This window comes from Loxodonta africana, chromosome 9 (assembly GCF_030014295.1).
Source record: "Loxodonta africana isolate mLoxAfr1 chromosome 9, mLoxAfr1.hap2, whole genome shotgun sequence".
NCBI lineage: Eukaryota > Metazoa > Chordata > Mammalia > Proboscidea > Elephantidae > Loxodonta > Loxodonta africana.
This window is the reverse complement of record NC_087350.1, coordinates 33015619-33035221: the sequence shown is the minus strand read 5'-3', so window position 1 is coordinate 33035221 and position 19603 is coordinate 33015619. Positions and strand designations below refer to the sequence as shown.

At 36.1% G+C, this 19603-nt stretch overlaps 1 protein-coding gene across 4 annotated transcripts in view; it reads left to right on the top strand.

Moving 5' to 3' along the window:
• VPS13A (vacuolar protein sorting 13 homolog A) overlaps positions 1 to 19603 on the top strand; it is a 265017-nt gene that overhangs the window by 42508 nt on the left and 202906 nt on the right. For all 4 annotated transcript variants that reach the window (XR_010322961.1, XR_010322960.1, XM_064291205.1 and 1 more), the window contains exons 4-10: positions 1449 to 1544; positions 1812 to 1913; positions 2983 to 3092; positions 3642 to 3701; positions 9907 to 9966; positions 10195 to 10275; positions 10668 to 10725. Coding sequence is in view for 2 of the 4 variants with exons in the window: in XM_064291205.1 (XP_064147275.1) it covers positions 1449 to 1544; positions 1812 to 1913; positions 2983 to 3092; positions 3642 to 3701; positions 9907 to 9966; positions 10195 to 10275; positions 10668 to 10725 (567 nt within the window). In the remaining 2 variants the exon portion in view is untranslated. The remainder of the gene's footprint in view (positions 1 to 1448; positions 1545 to 1811; positions 1914 to 2982; positions 3093 to 3641; positions 3702 to 9906; positions 9967 to 10194; positions 10276 to 10667; positions 10726 to 19603) is intronic.

Below are 19603 nucleotides of genomic sequence, written 5' to 3'. Positions count from 1 at the left end.
CTTAATTCTGTGTCTAATTTACATTTCTTATAACTCAGAAGTGATTAGGTTTAGGACACGCTTTACACTGAATGGCCCTATTAATGTAACAAAGAAAACCCTATTACCAAATGGGATTACATCCACAGGGATAGGGTTAGGATTCCAACACATATTTTGGGTGGGGGACACAATTCAATCCTTAACAGAAAGTTATCCCTCTTTTAGAAATCAGAATAGTTTGTTTTTCTCTTGATTGGCATTGTATGTTGGAATCCTTTTCTCAATTTGGGGTTTTATAACCATGAGGTTTTGGGGTATGTTATGAGGTGGATCTACAGTAATTTTTTTTTCCCTTTCCAATTTACTAACCTGTTGTTGTAACAGAGCCCTGGTAGCACAGTGGTTAAGAGCTCAGGCTGGTAACCAAGAGGTCTGCAGTTCGAATCCATCAGCCGCTCCTTGGAAACCCTATGGGGCAGTTTTGCTCTTCTTATAGGGTCACCGTGAGTCAGAATCGACTCAATGGCAATTTTTTTTTTCTTTTCTTAATAGTGTATTTAATAATCTTTCTCTTCTCCAATCATGGCAACTATTTCTAAATCTGGGGACTCATATTTTTGTCTTATGCCATCCAGAGTTGATTCCTACTTGTGGCAACCCCAAGTGTTATAAAATAGAACCACTCTATAGGGTTTTCTTGGCTGTAATCTTTATGAAAGCAGATTGCAAGGCCTTTTCTTATGTGGTGCTGCTGTGTGGCTTCGAAGCACCAACTTTTCAGCTACCAGCTGCATGAAAACCATTTGTGCCACCCAGGGACCTTAACTTTTAAAAATTAAAAAACAAATGTTTTAAAATACTTTGATAGTTTTCAAATTCACAAAAGTAGAGTGAATAGTATAATGAGCACTATAGTATTTTTAGTTCAAAAAACCTGATGTTTTTTAAAAGGCTTTGCTATTAGATTATAGTAAAGTGTTTTCATTAGTTTGAATAATTTCCTAATACTGCCCCTGATTCTTGATTCTTAACATGTTTGTGTGTGTGTGGTATGTATACATAGATACATATATCTAGCAATATGTGTGTGTATGAAAAACAAATATACATACATATAAAATACATGGTAGACCTTTTTGAATTAGAAGACAAATACTTCTTACAGAAGTTTAGAGTAAGAATCAGGGAAATTAAAAGTTACGATCTAAAGGAATATTGTTGTTATATTTGTGGTAGGGCTGGCCATAAAGAGAAAATGGTTAATATTTAGAATGTAATTTACTAAAATTTTCAACAATACTGATATAAATAATTTTACATCATCATGAGAAAGACATGTTATTTTTGTTTGTAAAATAGTTTCTGTAAAGTGAGTAACCTTGTAAGAACAAAGGCAGAAAATAAGCTGACAGTAAATGTAGATTGAATGAATAATATTTTTTGTTATTATTTTTCTTTAAATGTAGGTAATCTTAGTCTTGTAATTCCATGGAAAAACCTTTATACGCAACCAGTTGAAGCTGTATTGGAAGAAATATATTTACTCATAGTGCCTTCTTCTAGTGAGTCAAATTTTAAACATTATAGCTTAAGATATTCTTTTTTTGTGGATGGAAAACATCTTTATCTTTGATAATTGTATTTGTTCAAAATACCCTTGGGGAATTTTTTGACATAATTTAGTGTTTTCATATGGTATTTGGTAATTCAAATAAATTGGTTTTTACTCTGTTTTTTTTTTTTTTGACTTAAAGATTATTTTAAGGATATATTTTGGAGTGAATATATTTTAATTTAAAGTAATTAAGGTTGTTTTTTGCTTTCTTTAGTAATAAAATATGATCCTTTAAAAGAAGAAAAACAAATCTTGGAAGCAAAACAACAGGAACTAAAAAGAATAGAAGAAGCAAAACAAAAAGTAGCTGATCAAGGTAAAGAAAACACTGAATAACAGTAAACAATAAATAACAATGCCCAAATGAATTTATAGAGCAAAGGATTTTATTGGTTAGTGGTGGGATTCAAAGATTAAAATATGACCCCCTGTCTTCAAAATTAGGGGTTGGTATGAGTCTTTTTTTTTATGAGTCAGAATTGACTCGACAGCAGTGGCTTTGGTTTTTTGGTGTTCCAAGAGCTTTTATTATGTCCCTTTTACTGTCTGCTTTACTCTACATTTTTTAATTCTATATCGAAATATATTCACATAACTCTCATTCACAATTACATTTTAGGTACATATGATTAATATCTTCATCAATTTTCTCTTGTCTAAGACTAGTTGAATTAAAAAGTAGTAGAATGGAGATAACTTTCATGGGCATATTGAAGGGGGAAAAAGGTTAGTAACTAGTGATTACCAACGAAATGTTCTTAAAAAAAGTTAGGAACCTCAATTCTTTATTTTTTATATTCTCCTACAAAGTCTTGAAGCTGGAGATAATTGATACTGTTTTTAGAAAACTAAACAGTTGATGAACTTCCGTCATCTTGCTTGCAAGGCGAGAAGGAGAGGATCTTATAACTCCTAACTGTATATCCACCAAGAGGAGGAGCATATTCAGTTATTTTATACATTGAACCACCAACAACTTATGGTATCAGTAATTTTAAGGGACAGTCTTCTTCTCTGCTGCTATTGGCTTTTCTAATTTAAACATACTATCTAACCATCTTCTTTTTTTTTTTATCTAACCATCTTCTTAGCTTAGGCATAGTTAACAAAAAGAGAAAAAAATCTAAAATTTAATCCCAATTCATTTTACCTGGTTAGCTTTATTCTCTGTTGACAAGAAAATAAGCTTTTAAAAATTTATGCATTTAGTCACCTTTGAAAGTCTTTGGTATGGAAGGCTTTGGAAAGCAGACTTTTAGTATTCTATCTACAGAAATGTTTTTTTTTTTTTTTTTTAACAAAGCGACATGTATATTAATTCAGTATGTGAATATTTATAGAGTATGTCTTTCATTCAAGTTAAAAAGGAATGTTTGCAATTGTAGAACAACCTAAGGAGGAGAAACAGGACACTTTTATAGAAAAATTAGTTACTCAGATCATAAAAAATCTTCAAGTGAAAATTTCCAGCATCCATATTCGCTATGAAGATGATGTAAGTATTTTTAATAGGTGATACTTGTCTTTATATTTTATGTAAGTTATTTTACTATTTATTGACACATATTCTGTAATGGCCAACCTATTAGATTCTAGGAGGTGGAGGAATACAGAGCTAAAGATGACACGATCTTTTATAATTATAGTTGTAATTTGCAGATCTTACTGGTGAATGCTTGGTTAAATTTACTAAAATGTTTGAACATGAGGTAATTAAAGGAAATGCCTCTCTTATAATCACCTTTGATAGGTAAGAGTTTTTAATTTAGCAGTTATGTATTTAAAAATTATTTAAAATATGTTCTACCTCTTAGAGAAAGCACTGATCTAGGAATCAGTAGAGCTAGACTTAACTAGTTGTTTGACCTTGAATAGGTCATTTGTTCTCTCTAAAACACATAATTATTTGCTTTCTATTAATACTGTAAGAGTCGACCATTTCTTAATACACATTTTTTTTATGAACTGAAAAACTTTATGCAGATGTAATGTTATTTTACAACACTGATATTTTGGTAATAAAGTTCACTTTTTTCCTCTTTAGATCACAAATCGAGACAATCCACTGTCATTTGGTATTTCTCTTCAAAATCTCAGCTTGCAGGTACTTCATTTAAAAAAGAAATTTAACCATATTTAATTGTTCAGTATAGTTATACCATGTAGTGTTATTCTGTATAGTGTATGTAGTATATATGTACACATAGTGTACTATATGTTTGTGTCAGCATCGGAAATAGGTGCCTGTATAGGATTGGTACAGGAGGAGTGTAGACTGCATTGGAATTGAGGGTAAGTAGTTTCACATTTGAAAAAATGGTTGATAATCAAATTCCACTTAAAATATGAGGGCTTGTTATGTGCTAATTATGATGTTAGATACTTTTGCTTACGTTAAAAAAATCCATTTCAGTGTTTTAAATGAGTAAAATAAAAGGAATATTTATTTCGGAAACTTTGGTAAGTCATAAAAAGCAAAAGGAAACAAATTACCCATTTTTTCACTACCATTATTCATATTGTGGCATACTTCCTGTCTAATTTTTGTAACTGAGGAATTAAAAAAATATAGAAGCACATAGAGAATTAGGAAACGTGTGCTCACATCCAGAATGGACTGTGTCAAATTTGTCATTTGCCTTAAGTTTTAAATACTTTAATAGGAATAAAATGTTAGAGATAAAGTTGAAATTCCTTTTGTTCTTTACTCCCATTTTTTCCTCCCACCCCAAAGATAAACATCCTAAGTTTTTAAATTCTTAAATTATTTGGTGGATTTTTTAAAAGTTTCCACAAGTGGTTTATATGATTCTTTAGTAAATTCCCTTTTTTGCTTCACAGTGTTTTTTGATGTTTACCTGTATTGCCACATGTTATATAATTCATTCAATTTAACTGCTGTATAATATTTCATTACATGCTTTTATTTGTTATATGTATTGAGCTTCTGTGTAAGATTTATTTTTAAAACATGACTCCTCTGCAAGCTAAAAAAAAAAAGGCCAGGAGACCTAAGAATCAGAGAAGGAACTGGACTATAGAACAGATTGTCTACATGAACCACTGTCTCCTCCACTTTGAGACCAGAACTAGATGGTGCCCGACTACCACTACTGAATGTGTTCTGATCAGGCATACAGTAGATGAATCCTGATAAAAAGGAAGGAAAATGTGGAATAGAGCTTCAGAGTATTAAAGAATCGAGACTTACTGGACCTACTGAGCCTGGAGGAGTCCTGGAGAGCATGGCCCTGAGTGGCTCTTCAAGCCTTGAATTGAAACTGCCCCTTGAAATCACCTTTAAACTAAGTAACAGTTTAGCCCAAAGAGTAAATATTGTAACCCTTGAGTATTGCTTTTTTAAAAAATTATCTGTGTAAGACCAAAAGGCCAACAGCTATTTTAAAGCATAGATGAGAAGATGGGGGCAGAGAGTTTAAGTAAATGGAAGTGAAACAGCTAGAACAGAAATAATGAGAATGTGAAGAATGTAACCAATGTCACTGATCATTATGTCTAGAAACTGTGGAATGGACGCAGGTTTTGCTCTGTATATTTTCACCAAAAAAAAAAAAAAGCCAAATGAAAAAAGTTAATCAGTAAAGTGCTGCTGTTTTCATTGAAAAATAAGGACGGAGAGTTATCCATTGGATTTGGCAATGTGAAGGTCATTGGTTATTATGACTGTAGTGATTTTGACCATCATCTTTTGGACAGTCAGTGGAAACCTGACCCTCAGCCCAGACCTACTCAATTAGAAACTCTGGGGGTGGCGGGGAGCAACAATATATGTTTTAAAAAGCCTGTCTAGTGATCTTGAGGGGAAACCCTGGTGGCGTAGTGGTTAAGTGCTAGGGCTGCTAGCCAAAGGGTTGGCAGTTCAAATCCGGCGCTCCTTGGAAACTCTATGGGGCAGTTCTACTCTGTCCTATAGGGTTGCTGTGAGTCAGAATCGACTTGATGGCACTGGGTTTGGTTTGGGTTTGGTTTAGTGATCTTCATGCATGCTAAGGTTTGAGAATCCATTCAATTCTCCACATCACAGTGAAAGCCATCTTTTTATTTCCCTCAGTGGTTTTTTATTGCTCTTAGAATAAAGGCCATGGTTTTGTTTTAAAATAGTTTATACACCACGTGTAATTTGACCCCATATAACATACCTGGTTTCATCTCTTATCTGTTTTGCGTTATGTTCTCTTGTCATACTGTGCTACTTCAGAATACATGATCATGTCATATATTCTTGTATTTTTTGGGGCTTTGCATTGAATCTTTCTGCTCTGAATCATATTTCCTACTGACCTTAGAATGAGTAATTTCTACTCGTGAGTCATTGCTGTTGACTCTTGCGATTCATAGTGAACCTGTAAAACAAAGCAGAATTGCCCCATAGGGCTTTTGTTTATTTAAAAATCACATTTTATTGTGTTTTTGGTGAAAGCTTGCACAGCAAATTAGATTACTATTTAATAATTTGTATACAAATTGTTCAGTGACATTGGTTACATTTTTCACAATTCATTAACATTCTCATCATTTCCATTCTGGTTGTTCTGTTTCCTTTAATCTAGTTTCCTTGCCCCTGATTACCTCCTCATCTTTGCTTTAGGATAAACGTTGACTCTTTGGTCTCACATAGATGATTTTTTAAAGGAGTACAGTACTCATGGTGATACTCTTTTTTTCTCAGTTCATTTATTTTTCTAATTTTATTTCGTTGTTCTTGAGAATATACACAGCAAAGCATATGCCAATTCAAGTTTCTACATGTATAACTTAGTGACACTGATACATTCTTCAGGTTGTGCAACCATTCTCATTCTCCTTTTCTGAGTTGTTCCTCCTTCATTAACATAAACGCACTACCCCCTAAGGTTCGTATCTAATCCTTCAAGTTGCTGTTGTCAGTTGATCCCATACAGATAGTTCTTAAGAGAGGGCGATGCTCAAGGCAGACTTTTTTTTTTTTTTTTACTAGTTAAGCTAAACTATTATTCGGTTATAAGATGACTTCAGGGGATATTTTTGTTTTAAGGTTTAAAGATTATCTCAGGGCAATAGTTTTAGGGGTTCATCTATTCTCCGTGTCTCCAGAAAGTCTAGAGTCCATGACAATTTGCAATTCTGTTATGTATTTACCTTCTTTTGATCAGGATTCTTCTGTGGAATGTTTGCTCAAAATGTTCAGCCATGGTAGCCAGGCACCATCCAGTTCTGGTCTCATGACAAAGGTGGCAGTTGTTCATGAAGGCAATTAGCCACACATTCCATATCCTTCTCCTATTCCTGTCTCTCCTTCCTCTGTTGCTCCAGGTGAATAGAGACCAGTTGTTGTGTCTTGGATGGCCTCTTGCAAACTTTTAAGACACCAGGCACTACACAACAAACTAGGAGGTAGAACAGAAGCACTAAACATGTTATTAGGCCAATTAACTGGGGTTTTCCATGAAACCATTACCCTAAACCTCCAAACCAAGGAACCAAATCCCATGAGGTGTTTGGTCGTAGCCTCAGCAGCTACTCTCTCTCTCTCTTTTTTTTTTTTTTAGTCAGTGTTGTAAATATATCTATCACACAACTTTTGCCAGTTCAACTTTTTACAAGTGTACAACTTACTGAAGTAATTATATAATCAACTGTGCAATCCTACCCTTAATTAATATGATTTTTCCATCACAGTTAACCCCCTTTCACCCTCTCCCTCCCATCCCTGGTAACTATTGATAAATTTGGTTTCTATACATTTACCTTTTTTTGTCTTCTTATATAAATGAAGGCATATAATATTTGTCTTTTTGTGATTGGCTTATTTGATTCAGCATGATGTCTTGAGGCTCCATCCATACTGTAGCATGTATCAAGACTGGCTGAGAAGTATACCATTGTACCATGTTTTATTTATGCATTCATCTGTCGATAGACATTTAGGTTGCTTCTACCTTTTGGCTATTGTGAATAGTGCTAAAGTGAACATTGGTTTACAAGTCTCTGCTTTCAGGTCTTTTGGGTGTATACCTAGGATTGGAATTGCTGAGTCATATGGTAGTTCCATTTTTAGTTTTTTGAGGAACTGCCACACTGTTTTCCACAATGGCTGTACTCTTTTGCTTTTCCACCAGCAATGGGTAAGGGTTCCAATTTCCCCACATTCTTGCCAACATTTGTTATTTTCTGTTTTTTCTTTGTTTGTTTGTTTGTCCTTAGCCATCCTTGTTGGAGTGAAATGGTTTCATTGTGGTCTTTATTTGCATTTCTCTGATGACTAGTGATGCTGAACATCTTTTCATGTGTTCGGTGGCCATTTGAATGCCCTCTTTGGTGAAATTCACGTCCTTTGTTTTATGATTGGTTATTTGTCTTATTGTTGTTAAGTTGTTGAAGTTTTATATGTATTTTGGTTATTGGATTCTTGTCGAATATAATAGTTTCTGAAGATATTCTCTCAGTCAGTAGCTTATCTTTTCATTTTTTAAAAAAGTCTTTTGACAAATTTTTTAATTTTTATGAGGTCCCATTTATTTCTCTTTTACTGTTTGTTTTTTTGTTAGTAGATAATCCATTTTTGTTTTTTTTTAGGCCTGACAGCATTGACCCTGCTTGTTCTAAGAATATTATGGTTTTAGTTTGCACATTTAAGCCCTTAATCCATTTTTAATTTGTTTTTTTTTGTATGGTGTGAGGCATGGATCCTGTTTCATTTTTTTGCATGTGGAAATCCAATTTTCTCAGCACTATTTATTGAAGAGACTGTTCTTTCCCCGTTGAATGGATTTAGCACCATTGTCAAAAATCAGTTGACCATAGATGTGTGAGTTTATTTCCGGACTCTCAATTCTGTTCCATTGGTCTGTGTGTTTATTGTTATACCAGTACTAGGCTGGTTTGATAACTGTAACTATATAAATATAGTATGTTTTAAAATCAGGAAGTGTTAGCCCTCCTACTTTGTTCTTGTCTTTCAACATTGTTTTAGCTATTCAAGGCCTCTTGCCATTCCATATAAAGTTGAGGATTGGTTTTTCTTTTTCTGTTTCAAAGAAGACTGTTGGACTTCTGATTGGAATTGCTCTGAATCTATAGATCGCTTTGGGTGGTATTGACATTTTAACAATATTAAGCCTTGCAATCCATGAACATGGAACATCTTTTCATTTGTGTATGTCTTCTTTAATCTCTTACAGCAGTGTTTTATAGTTTTCATTGTATAAATCCTTCATGCCCTTGGTAGGATTTATTCCTAGGTATTCTCTTTTTTTTTTCTTTCTATTCTCTTAGATGCTATTGTAAATACAATTATTTCCCTAATTTCCCTTTCACATTTCTCATTGCTGGTATATAGAAACCTATCTGATTTTTGTCTATTGACCTTGTACCCTGCAACTTTGCTAAATTCCTTTATTAACTTTAGAAGTTTTCTTGTGGACTCTTCAGGGTTTTGTACATATAGGATCATATCATCTGTGAATGGAGATAATTTTACTTTTTCTTTTCAATCTGGATACCTTTTATTTCTTTTTCTTGTCGCTCTAACTAGGACGTCTAGTACAATAGTAAATAGAAGTGTTAAAAGCGGGCACCCTTGTCTGTCTTGTACCTGATTTCAAGGAGAAAGTTCTCAGTCTTTCTCCATTGAGTATAATGTTGGCAGTTGGCTTTTCATATATGCCCTGAACCATACTGAGGAATTTCCCTTCTATTCCAGCCTTCTTTAGGGTTTTCATCAAGAAAGGGTATTGGGTTTTATCAAATGCTTTTTCTGCATCTGTAGACATATCATATTTTTTTCCCTTTATTCTGTTGATATGGTTTATTATGTTGATTGATTTTCTAAAGTTGAACCATCCCTGCATTCCTGGAAGAAATCCCACTTGGTCATGGTATGACTCTTTTAATCTCATAGGGTTTTAAAGTCTGTAATCTTTACAGTAGCAGACTACCATGTCTTTCTCCTTTGGAGCGGCTGGTGGATTCAAACCACTAACCTTTTGGTTAGCAGTTGAGTGCTTAACCACGGAGCTACCCGGTCTCCATATGCCTAGTTTTAGATGTCACTTTTTCCATCACACCTCAGAGTTTGATGCTTCTGCTAGGTTTTGTGTTTGTAATTGCTTGCCTGCTTGCTTGTTTTCTTTTTCTGCCAGCATTGAGCTCCTTAAAAGCAGAGACTTTCTACTGGTCAGTTAATATTATTTGATTGAAAGATAAGTTTTCAAGGGCATTTTTATGGGAGATTGGGCCAGGACTTTGATTCACTCAGCCATTTCAAATGTAAATGACATTTTTGCTGCCCTTTTTACTTTTCTTTTCAGACAACTGATCAAGACTGGGTTCCGTGTTTACATAATGAAAGTGAGAAACTATTTCGTAAGGTAAATACACAAATACTGTATTTTGTCAACCCATGGACATGATGGTACAACTCTTTTTAGAAAGGCAAATGATAATATATAAATAAGGTTTTATGTGAATTGTGTTTTTTTGCTTAACTGTGTGATATGGCTCACTTAATTATTTGAGACTGCTGAAAATGGCATATGTTCAAAATTCTTCAGAGAAAACGAAAAATGAGACATGTAATAAACTTGATTTGTTTTCAGTTAGTCCGATTGGATAATCTTTTTGCCTATTGGAATGTGAAGTCTGAGATGTTTTATCATTATGATTATGATGAATCATTGGTAAGTAAATTTTTTTATATGTATATATTTGTGTTATGTTTCACACAAGGTTTTATTCATAGTCATATATCTAACACACTGTAGCCAGTTTTCATTGTTTTCTTTAAGCAAAATCTACTAGCAGAATTTACAGAAATTTGTGGATATGTGCCTGTACAGAACCATGTATGTGTGTATCTCTTAATGCTTAGATCTAGAGCATTCTTTTATAATAGTAGTTTTATGAGATATTATTTAACTGCGGTAATATTTTGCCATGACTAAGTCCTCCTAAGTTTGAATTATTCATTTTTTAAATTGCTTTTAAACATTTTTCATTGCATATAATAGGATTCTGTAAGATAAACGTCTATAGGCGTAGATATAAATAAAAGCGATTTGTCTTTTAATAGAACAGTTTGAAGAATGGCATTGTCAATGAAAATATTGTTCCAGAAGGTTATGATTTTGGTGAGTACATTTCATAAAATAAAAAACATATTAAAGGTGATCAGCACAAATTTATATTAACATTGGTGATGTCACTGTAATATTTCATCTTAAATTTTATGTAGTTAAATATAATTGTAACATAAATGCAAAAGCAAAAAATACCTTTTTTATAGTTCATTGTTGGGGAGCTTTTGGCTGTATTTCAGAACTATAGAAAAGAATAATGTACAACAAAAGAGAATGTTAATAAATTGTTTTAAATTTCTTCTAAGGATTATCCAATAACAAGATAAGATTTATAAAGACATTTTGACACAACAAATACAGTTTAATGAGGTTAAAAAAATTTAATGTTTAAATTTTATTTAATGTTTAAATTTAATGTTTAATGTTCACAGTTTAATGAGGCTAGCTGCTGCAATATGTAGTATGATCTTACAGTTTTAAAAATGTACATTCAAAATTTTTCTGTTTTCCAAAATGAGCATGTATTTTATAATCAGAAACGAATAATTGAAATTAGAGAAAAAGAGTGCTGTTTTTATGTATCTGAACCTACTCAATAAATGTTGATTAATGATGGATAACTTAGTCCATCTCACACCAACAAGGCTGGCATTAATCCAAAAAACACAACTTGCCTGATGTCTTTAACTATAGAATATCCTTCCTGAAAATACTTTTCTTGGCTTCAGTGATACTTCCCTGTCTGTATTCGTCTTTAAAAATCATTCTTTATTAATCTCCTGAAATAGCTCTTTTTCTTGTGCCCACTCTTAAAATATCATTTTCATTGTTTTGAATTTGGTTTTATCCTCTCGATTCTCTCTCCTCATAGGAAATGTTAAGAACAAAAGAGATAATTCATCACCTGTGTTAATGCATCTAAAATCCATTACTTTCGGTTCAGCTTTTCTCTGCTTAGCTTTACAGCTTTTTCCTACTGTATCAGCCAGGGTCCAGTCAGGATAGAGAACTTGCACAGTAATTTGAATAGGGAAAGTTTAATATAAAGAATTACTAACTATAACAGGATTGGAGTAATGAGACGCGGGCTAGTAAAACGTAAAGAGAATCCTAAAGAATATAGGATAGCAGATAGATGGAGTAACTCCAGCCCTAGGGAGAGAGGTGGAAATCCCAAAGAAGAGAGTCTTCTGGTCATGACTGAGATCGAGCTTTGTGGAGTGGGCATGGCCGTGGCTCACTAAATGGCAGAAAAATCTCTGTGATGCTGAGCCAGCAAAACTTGCTGTTTTGCCAGCCTGGTACTGGTACAAAAGGCACATAGACCAATGGAACAGAATTGAGAACCCAGATATAAATCCATCCACATATGAGCAGCTGATATTTGACAAAGGACCAGTGTCAGTAAATTGGGGAAAAGATTGTCTTTTTAACAAATGGTGCTGGCATAACTGGATATCCATTTGCAAAAGAATGAAACAGGACCCCTACCTCACACCATGCACAAAAACTAACTCTGAGTGGATCAAAGACCTAAACATAAAGACTAAAACGATAAAGATCATGGAAGAAAAAATAGGGACAACCCTAGGAGCCCTAATACAAGGCATAAACAGAATACAAAACATTACCAAAAATGATGAAGAGAAACCTGATAACTGGGAGCTCCTAAAAATCAAACACCTATGCTCATCTAAAGACTTCACCAAAAGAGTAAAAAGACCACCTACAGACTGGGAAAGAATTTTCAGCTATGACATCTCAGACCAGCGCCAGATCTCTAAAATCTACATGATTCTGTCAAAACTCAACCACAAAAAGACAAACAACCCAATCAAGAAGTGGGCAAAGGATATGAACACACATTTCACTAAAGAAGATATTCAGGCAGCCAAAAGATACATGAGAAAATGCTCTCGATCATTAGCCATTAGAGAAATGCAAATTAAAACTGGGATGAGATTCCATCTCACACCAGCAAGGCTGGCATTAATCCAAAAAACACAAAATAATAAATGTTGGAGAGGCTGCGGAGAGATTGGAACTCTTCTACACTGCTGGTGGGAATGTCAAATGGTACAACCACTTTGGAAATCTATCTTGCGTTATCTTAAACAGTTAGAAATAGAACTACCATACAACCCAGAAATCCCAGTCCTCGGAATATGCCCTAGAGAAATAAGAGCCTTCACACAAACAGATATATGCACACCCATGTTTATTGCAGCTCTGTTTACAATAGCAAAAAGCTGGAAGCAACCGAGGTGTCCATCAACGGATGAATGGGTAAATAAATTTTGGTATATTCACACAATGGAATACTACGCATCAATAAAGAACAGTGACGAATCTGTGAAACATTTCATAACATGGAGGAACCTGGAAGGCATTATGCTGAGCGAAATGAGTCAGAGGCAAAAGGACAAATATTGTATAAGACCACTATTATAAGATCTTGAGAAATAGAAAAAACTGAGAAGAACACATACTTTTGTGGTTACGAAGTGGGGAGGGAGGGAGGGAGGGAGAGGGTTTTTTATTGATTAATCAGTGGATAAGAACTGCTTTGGGTGAAGGGAAAGACAACACTCAATACATGGAAGGTCAGCTCAATTGGACTGGACCAAAAGCAAAGAAGTTTCCAGGATAAAATGAATGCTTCAAAGGTCAGCGGAGCAGGGGCGGGGGTCTGGGGAACATGGTTTGAGGGGACTTCTAAGTCAATTGGCAAAATACTTCTATTATGAAAACATTCTGCATCCCACTTTGAAATGTGGCGTCTGGGGTCTTAAATGCTAACAAGCGGCCATCTAAGATGCATCAATTGGTCTCAACCCACCTGGATCAAAGGAAAATGAAGAACACCAAGGTCACACGACAACTAAGAGCCCAAGAGACAGAAAGGGCCACATGAACCAGAGACCTACATCATCCTGAGACCAGAAGAACTAGTTGGTGCCCGGCCACAATCGATGACTGCCCTGACAGGGAGCACAACAGAGAACTCCTGAGGGAACAGGAGATCAGTGGGATGCAGACCCCAAATTCTCATAAAAAGACCATGCTTAATGGTCTGACTGAGACTAGAGGAATCCCGGTGGCCATGCTCCCCAGACCTTCTGTCGGCACAGGACAGGAACCATCCCCGAAGACAACTCATCAGACATGAAAGGGACTGGTCAGCGGGTGGGAGAGAGATGCTGATGAAGAGTGAGCTAATTATATCAGGTGGACACTTGAGATTGTGTTGGCAGCTCTTGTCTGGAGGGGGGATGGGAGGATAGAGAGAGAGGGAAGCTGGCAAAATTGTCACGAAAGGAGAGACTGAAAGGGCTGACTCAATAGGGAAAGAGCAGGTGGGAGCACGGAGTAAGATGTATGTAAACTTAAATGTGACAGACTTATTGGATTTGTAAACGTTCACTTGAAGCTTAATAAAAGTTAATAAAAAAAAAAAACTTGCTGTTTTGCTACTGGAACTTTCTGGAAATCTACCCCTTAGAGAGCTATATGGGGAGGTATTTCACTGGAGCCACTCCACCACAAAACTACGTGAGCAGGTGCTGGTGGAAGCTACTGGCTGCTGTTAGCTGGCAACTACCGTGTACTGAAGGAGCCTGTGCTAAAGAAGTCCTCCGTGCTGCAGGAGCCAGATGCTAGAGAAGCCGCTTTCTCTCTTTTTTAGGAGCTGGGTGTTGGAGAAGCTGTGCCTTTTGAACGAGCACACTAGAATCAGGAAGCAAAACTCCTTTCCTGCAGTGTCTCTCCATTGTTCTCTGCCAAGCTTCAGAACCATGTTAGCTGGTAAAGGAAAACTGTTGAAGAGAACTAAGTCCATTTTTCAGAGTATACCGTGAAGGATGCATTTGAAGCTGAGGGGCAATAAGTTGATAACTGGCACACTTGCTAGAGGTTTAAGGGGAAAGAAAGGTTGTTTATTTGCTTTTTAATAGGGGCAAGAACAGCTGGTTTGTAGGCTGAGATGGGAATGATCCAGTAGAACATGAAAAATTGATGAAGCAGGAGAGGGAGGGGACAGTTGAAAGGACATGGGATCCAATGCTGCATTTAGGAGCACAAGTCCTTGCATAAGGTAGATGAGTAGATGTGGTGATTTATGGAATTTCTTTTCTGACCTCTTCTTTTTTTTTTGAAAAAAAGATCTGAGGTGTTAGAGGTTTTTGGAGGGAGGAGAAACTATGACATTTAGGAGAATGAGAGTCAGTGGACTAGGCAGTGTTCTCAAAGGATGGTTCAGACCAGCAGTAGCAGCATTACTTGGAAACTTGTTAGAAATGCAAATTCTAGGGCCCATCCCAGACCTACTGAATCAGAAACTTTGGGGGTGAAGCTCAGCAATCTATGTTTTAACAGGTCCAGGTGACTCTGATGGATATTAAAGTTTGAGATCCACCAGACTAGACCAGGGGTTGGCCAGTTTTTTCTGTAAAGAGCCAGGTAGTAGATACATTTTGTGAGCCACACACGGTCTCTGTCGCATATTCATCTGTAAACAATTGTTTAAAAAATGTAGGGATCATTTTTAGCTTGTTACATTTACAAAAACAGCCCGTGGGCTGGAATTGGCCTGTCCCTAGCCTCCAGGAGTGTTGTGTGACTGCTCAGTAGCCTTAGGGACACACTTGAGATTCATGACATTGAAGTGAGGTGAATCAGTGTGATTGTGTAAGTTACTTTCCCAGCCACGTTCAGCTGCTCAGGTACAGGTATGAAATGGAGAGTGGCTTTATCTAGAATTAGAGTTTTGCAGGCAGTACTGATGAAGTGAGAGGGGCAAGGGAGTTAAGGCCAAATGCAGGAGAACAATTTGAATAACTCGAGGATGGTGAGACTTCATCTCATGTACTTCGGACATGTTATCAAGGAGAACCAGTCCATGGAGAAGGACATCGTGCTTGGTAAAGCTGAGGGTCAGTGAAAAACAGGAAGAGTGAAAGGCCAAAGTTCTGGAAGGATCATTTTTATTTAGAAATCACCCAGAAATTACAGTTGCTAGCAGCTAAAATTTTAGAGAGGTAGGAAAGGGAGTAGGCCAGGAGTGGATAGATGACTACAACCAGAGAGGAGATAGTGGGTGATGTAGTCTTACATACAATATAAGAGTTAAAGCTATAGAAGAGGAATTTTTTTTTTCCAAATACTTAATATTAGTGTTTTATACATATACATAGACTTTAAATATTTGTTGTGGTAAAATTTATATATGTAACAAAAAATTTGCTATTTTAATAATTTTTAAATGACATTGATTATATTCACCACCATGTTGAGCAACTGTCACCAATATCTAATTCCAAAAGTTTTTCATCACTCCAAAAAGAAACTCAATACCCTTAAGCAATAACTCTCCATATTCCCCTTCCCAGCCCCTGGTAACTTGTAGTTTACTGCCTGTCTGTATAATTTGCCTATTCTAGATATTTCATATAAATGAGATCATAAAATATTTTTCCTTTTGTATCTGACTTTCACTACACCTGTATATCAGGACTTCATTTCTTTTAATGGCTGAATAATATTCTATTGTATGGATATACCACAGTTTGTTTATCCATTCATTCATCTGTTGATGGACACTTGGATTGTTTGCACCTTTTCGTTACTGTGAATAATGCTGCAGTGAACACTGGTGTACGTGTATCTCTTTGAGTCTTTGCCTGCAGTTGTTTTGGGTATATACCCAAGAATGGAATTGCTGTGCCACATGGCAATTCTGTTTAACTTTTTGAGGAACCACAAAATTGTTTTCCATAGCAACTGCACCACACCAGAATGCACAACTGTGCCAATTTCTCCTCATCTTCGCCAACACTTCTTATTTTCTTAAAATAACCATCCTAGTGAGTGTGAAGTGGTATCCCATTTTAGTTTTTAATTTGCATTTCCCTAATGAGTAATTACACATACACCTTTTAAACTTTCTTACTATATTCTTCCATTTCAAGAGGTGGCATATGATCAGGAACTGATGGTACTGAAGGAAGAAGTCCCAGCTGCTCTGAAGGCATTGGCGAAAAACAAGGCTCCAGGAATTGATGGAATATCAATTGAGATGTTTTAACAAATAGATGCAGCGCTCGAGGTGCTCACTCATCTATGCCAAGAAATATGGAAGACAGCTTCCTGGCCAACTGACTGGAAGAGATCCATATTTATGCCTATTCCCAAGAAAGGTGATCCAACCAAATGTGGAAATTATAGAACACTATCATTAATATCACACGCAAGCAAAATTTTGCGGAAGATCATTCAAAAAGGGCTGTAGCAGTGTATCGACAGGGAACTCCCAGAAATTCAGGCCAGTTTCAGAAGAGGACATGGAACCAGGAATATCATTGCTGATGTCAGATGGATCCTGGCTGAAAGCAGAGAATACCAGAAGGATGTTTACCTGTGTTTTATTGACTATGCAAAGGCATTCGACTGTGTGGATCATAACAAATTATGGATAACATTGCAAAGTATGGGAATTCCAGAACACTTAATTGTGCTCATGAGGAACCTTTATATAGATCAAGAGGCAGTTGTTCTGACAGAACAAGGGGATACTGATTGGTTTAAAGTCAGGAAAGGTGTGCTGCAGGGTTGTATTCTTTCACCATACCTATTCAATGTGTATGCTGAACAAATAATCCGAGAAGCTGGACTATATGAAGAAGAATGGGGCATCAGAATTGGAGGAAGACTCATTAACAACCTGTATTACACAGATGACATGACCTTGCTTGCTGAAAGTGAAGAGGACTTGAAGCACTTACTAATGAAGATCAAAGGCCTCAGCCTTCAGTCTGGATTGCACCTCAACATAAAGAAAACAAAAATCCTCACAGCTGGACCAATGAGTAACATTATAATAAATGGAGAAAAGATTGAAGTTGTCAAGGATTTCATTTTACTTGGATCCACAATCAACAGCCATGGAAGCAGCAGTCAAGAAATCAAAAGACACATTGCATTGGGTAAATCTGCTGCAAAGGACCTCTTTAAAGTGCTGAAGAACAAAGGTGTCACCTTGAAGACTAAGGTGTACCGGACCTAATCCATGGTATTTTCAGTTGTATCATATGCATGTGAAAGCTGGACAATGAATAAGAAAGACTGAAGAAGAATTGATGCCTTTGAAATGTGTTGGCAAAGAATATTGAATATACCATGGACTGCCAGAAGAACGAATAAATCTGTCTTGGAAGAAGTACAGACAGAATGCTCCTTAGAAGCAAGGATGGCGAGACTGGGTCTTACATACTTTGGACATGTTGTCAGGAGGGGTCAGTCTCTGCAGAAGGACATCATGCTTGGCAGAGTACAGGGTCAGCGGAGAAGAGGAAGACCCTCAACGAGGTGGATTGACACAGTGGCTGCAACAATGGGCTTAAGCATAACAACAATTGTGAGGATGGCGCAGGACCGCGCAGTGTTTCGTTCTGTTGTGCATAGGGTCACTATGAGTTGGAACTGACTTGATGGCACCTAACAACAACAACAACATATATTTCTAGTTTTTAATTATATACCTTTGTATAGATGTACCGTAATGAATTTAATTCGTCCTCTATTGATGAACACTACCGCATGTCTGTCATTTAGTCATACTGTGGTGGTTTGGTGCTAGGAGCTATGCCGATAGTATTTCAAATACCAGCAGGGTCACCCATGGTGAATAGGTTTCAGCAGAGCTTCAACACCACGACAGGCTAGGAAGAAAGGCCTAATGATCTACTTGTGAAAGTTAGCCGGTGAAAACCCTATAGATCACAAGAGAATAGTGTGTGATACAGTGGCTGCAACAGTGGACTCAAGCATACTGATGATTGTGAAGACAGTGCAGGACCAGGCAGTGCTTTGTTCTGTTGTACGTAGGGTTGCCAGGAGTCAGCCGACTCAAAGACAGCTAAGAACAACGGTGATGACTATCATCTCACTCCCTCACTTCTTCCTTCTTTCCCTTTGTCCCTTCTTCTTTCCCACCTCCTCTCTCTGTTTCTCTTTGCCATTTGTGATATAAGCATTGCTGAAATTAAATACCTGTTAATTTCCTTGTTACTTTTGGCATCTTAAGAAATCATCTGTTATTCATGTTTTCTTAATGTTTAAAGTCCTTTTCTCTTAGGACAGGTTGGCACTTAGTCTGTAAAAAAAAAAAAAAAAAAAAACTTTTTTTTTTTTTTTAAGGTGGGGTAAAATGTTTGGTTTTAGTAAGTTTTCCTGCTCGATCAGGAATAGTCTTCAGGCTCACAATGGTGTGGTTTCTGTGTTCATGGCTGGGACATGATGTCTGTTGTTTAGGAGAAATAATGCATATGTAGGATCTGCTGACTTGTGTAGGTAGTTGACGTTAATGACATTCCATATTTAAGAATAGTTACAGTTAGGATAGTGATGGACATGACATTATTATTTTATATTGTAGATAATGAGTACATTTTAGTATCTCCTTATAATCCCCAACCTCCTTATAATAGGATATTGGAATTCTATGATTAAAATATTTTATTTAGAAAGGAATTTTGTTTTTGGGATACTTTCTCTGACTCTTATGGGAGATCAGTTAGATCCCTAGTGATTTGTCTCTTGTTTCTCAGAGAGCGGCTCTAGTGACACTGGGGTCCTTAACACTGATTTTAGGTTAAAAAATATTTTTAGGTCTGAAGTGTAGCTGCTTTGGTTGATTTTTTTGTAAGTTTTTTCAACTTGAAGTAATTTTCTGTAATCTATGTTTATGAATTCAGGGTTTCTGGGATAACAAAATGGATGATTTCATTTCCTAATGTTCTGAGATAGCTAGAGAATCTCTCAAGAACGTTTGGAGTCATTTTGTCGTTGTTGCTTGCTTTATGTTCTTGATTCTATGATTTTCCCCACAGTCGGACCAGAGTAGTTCTGTCATCCACCCCTTAGATTTATTTAT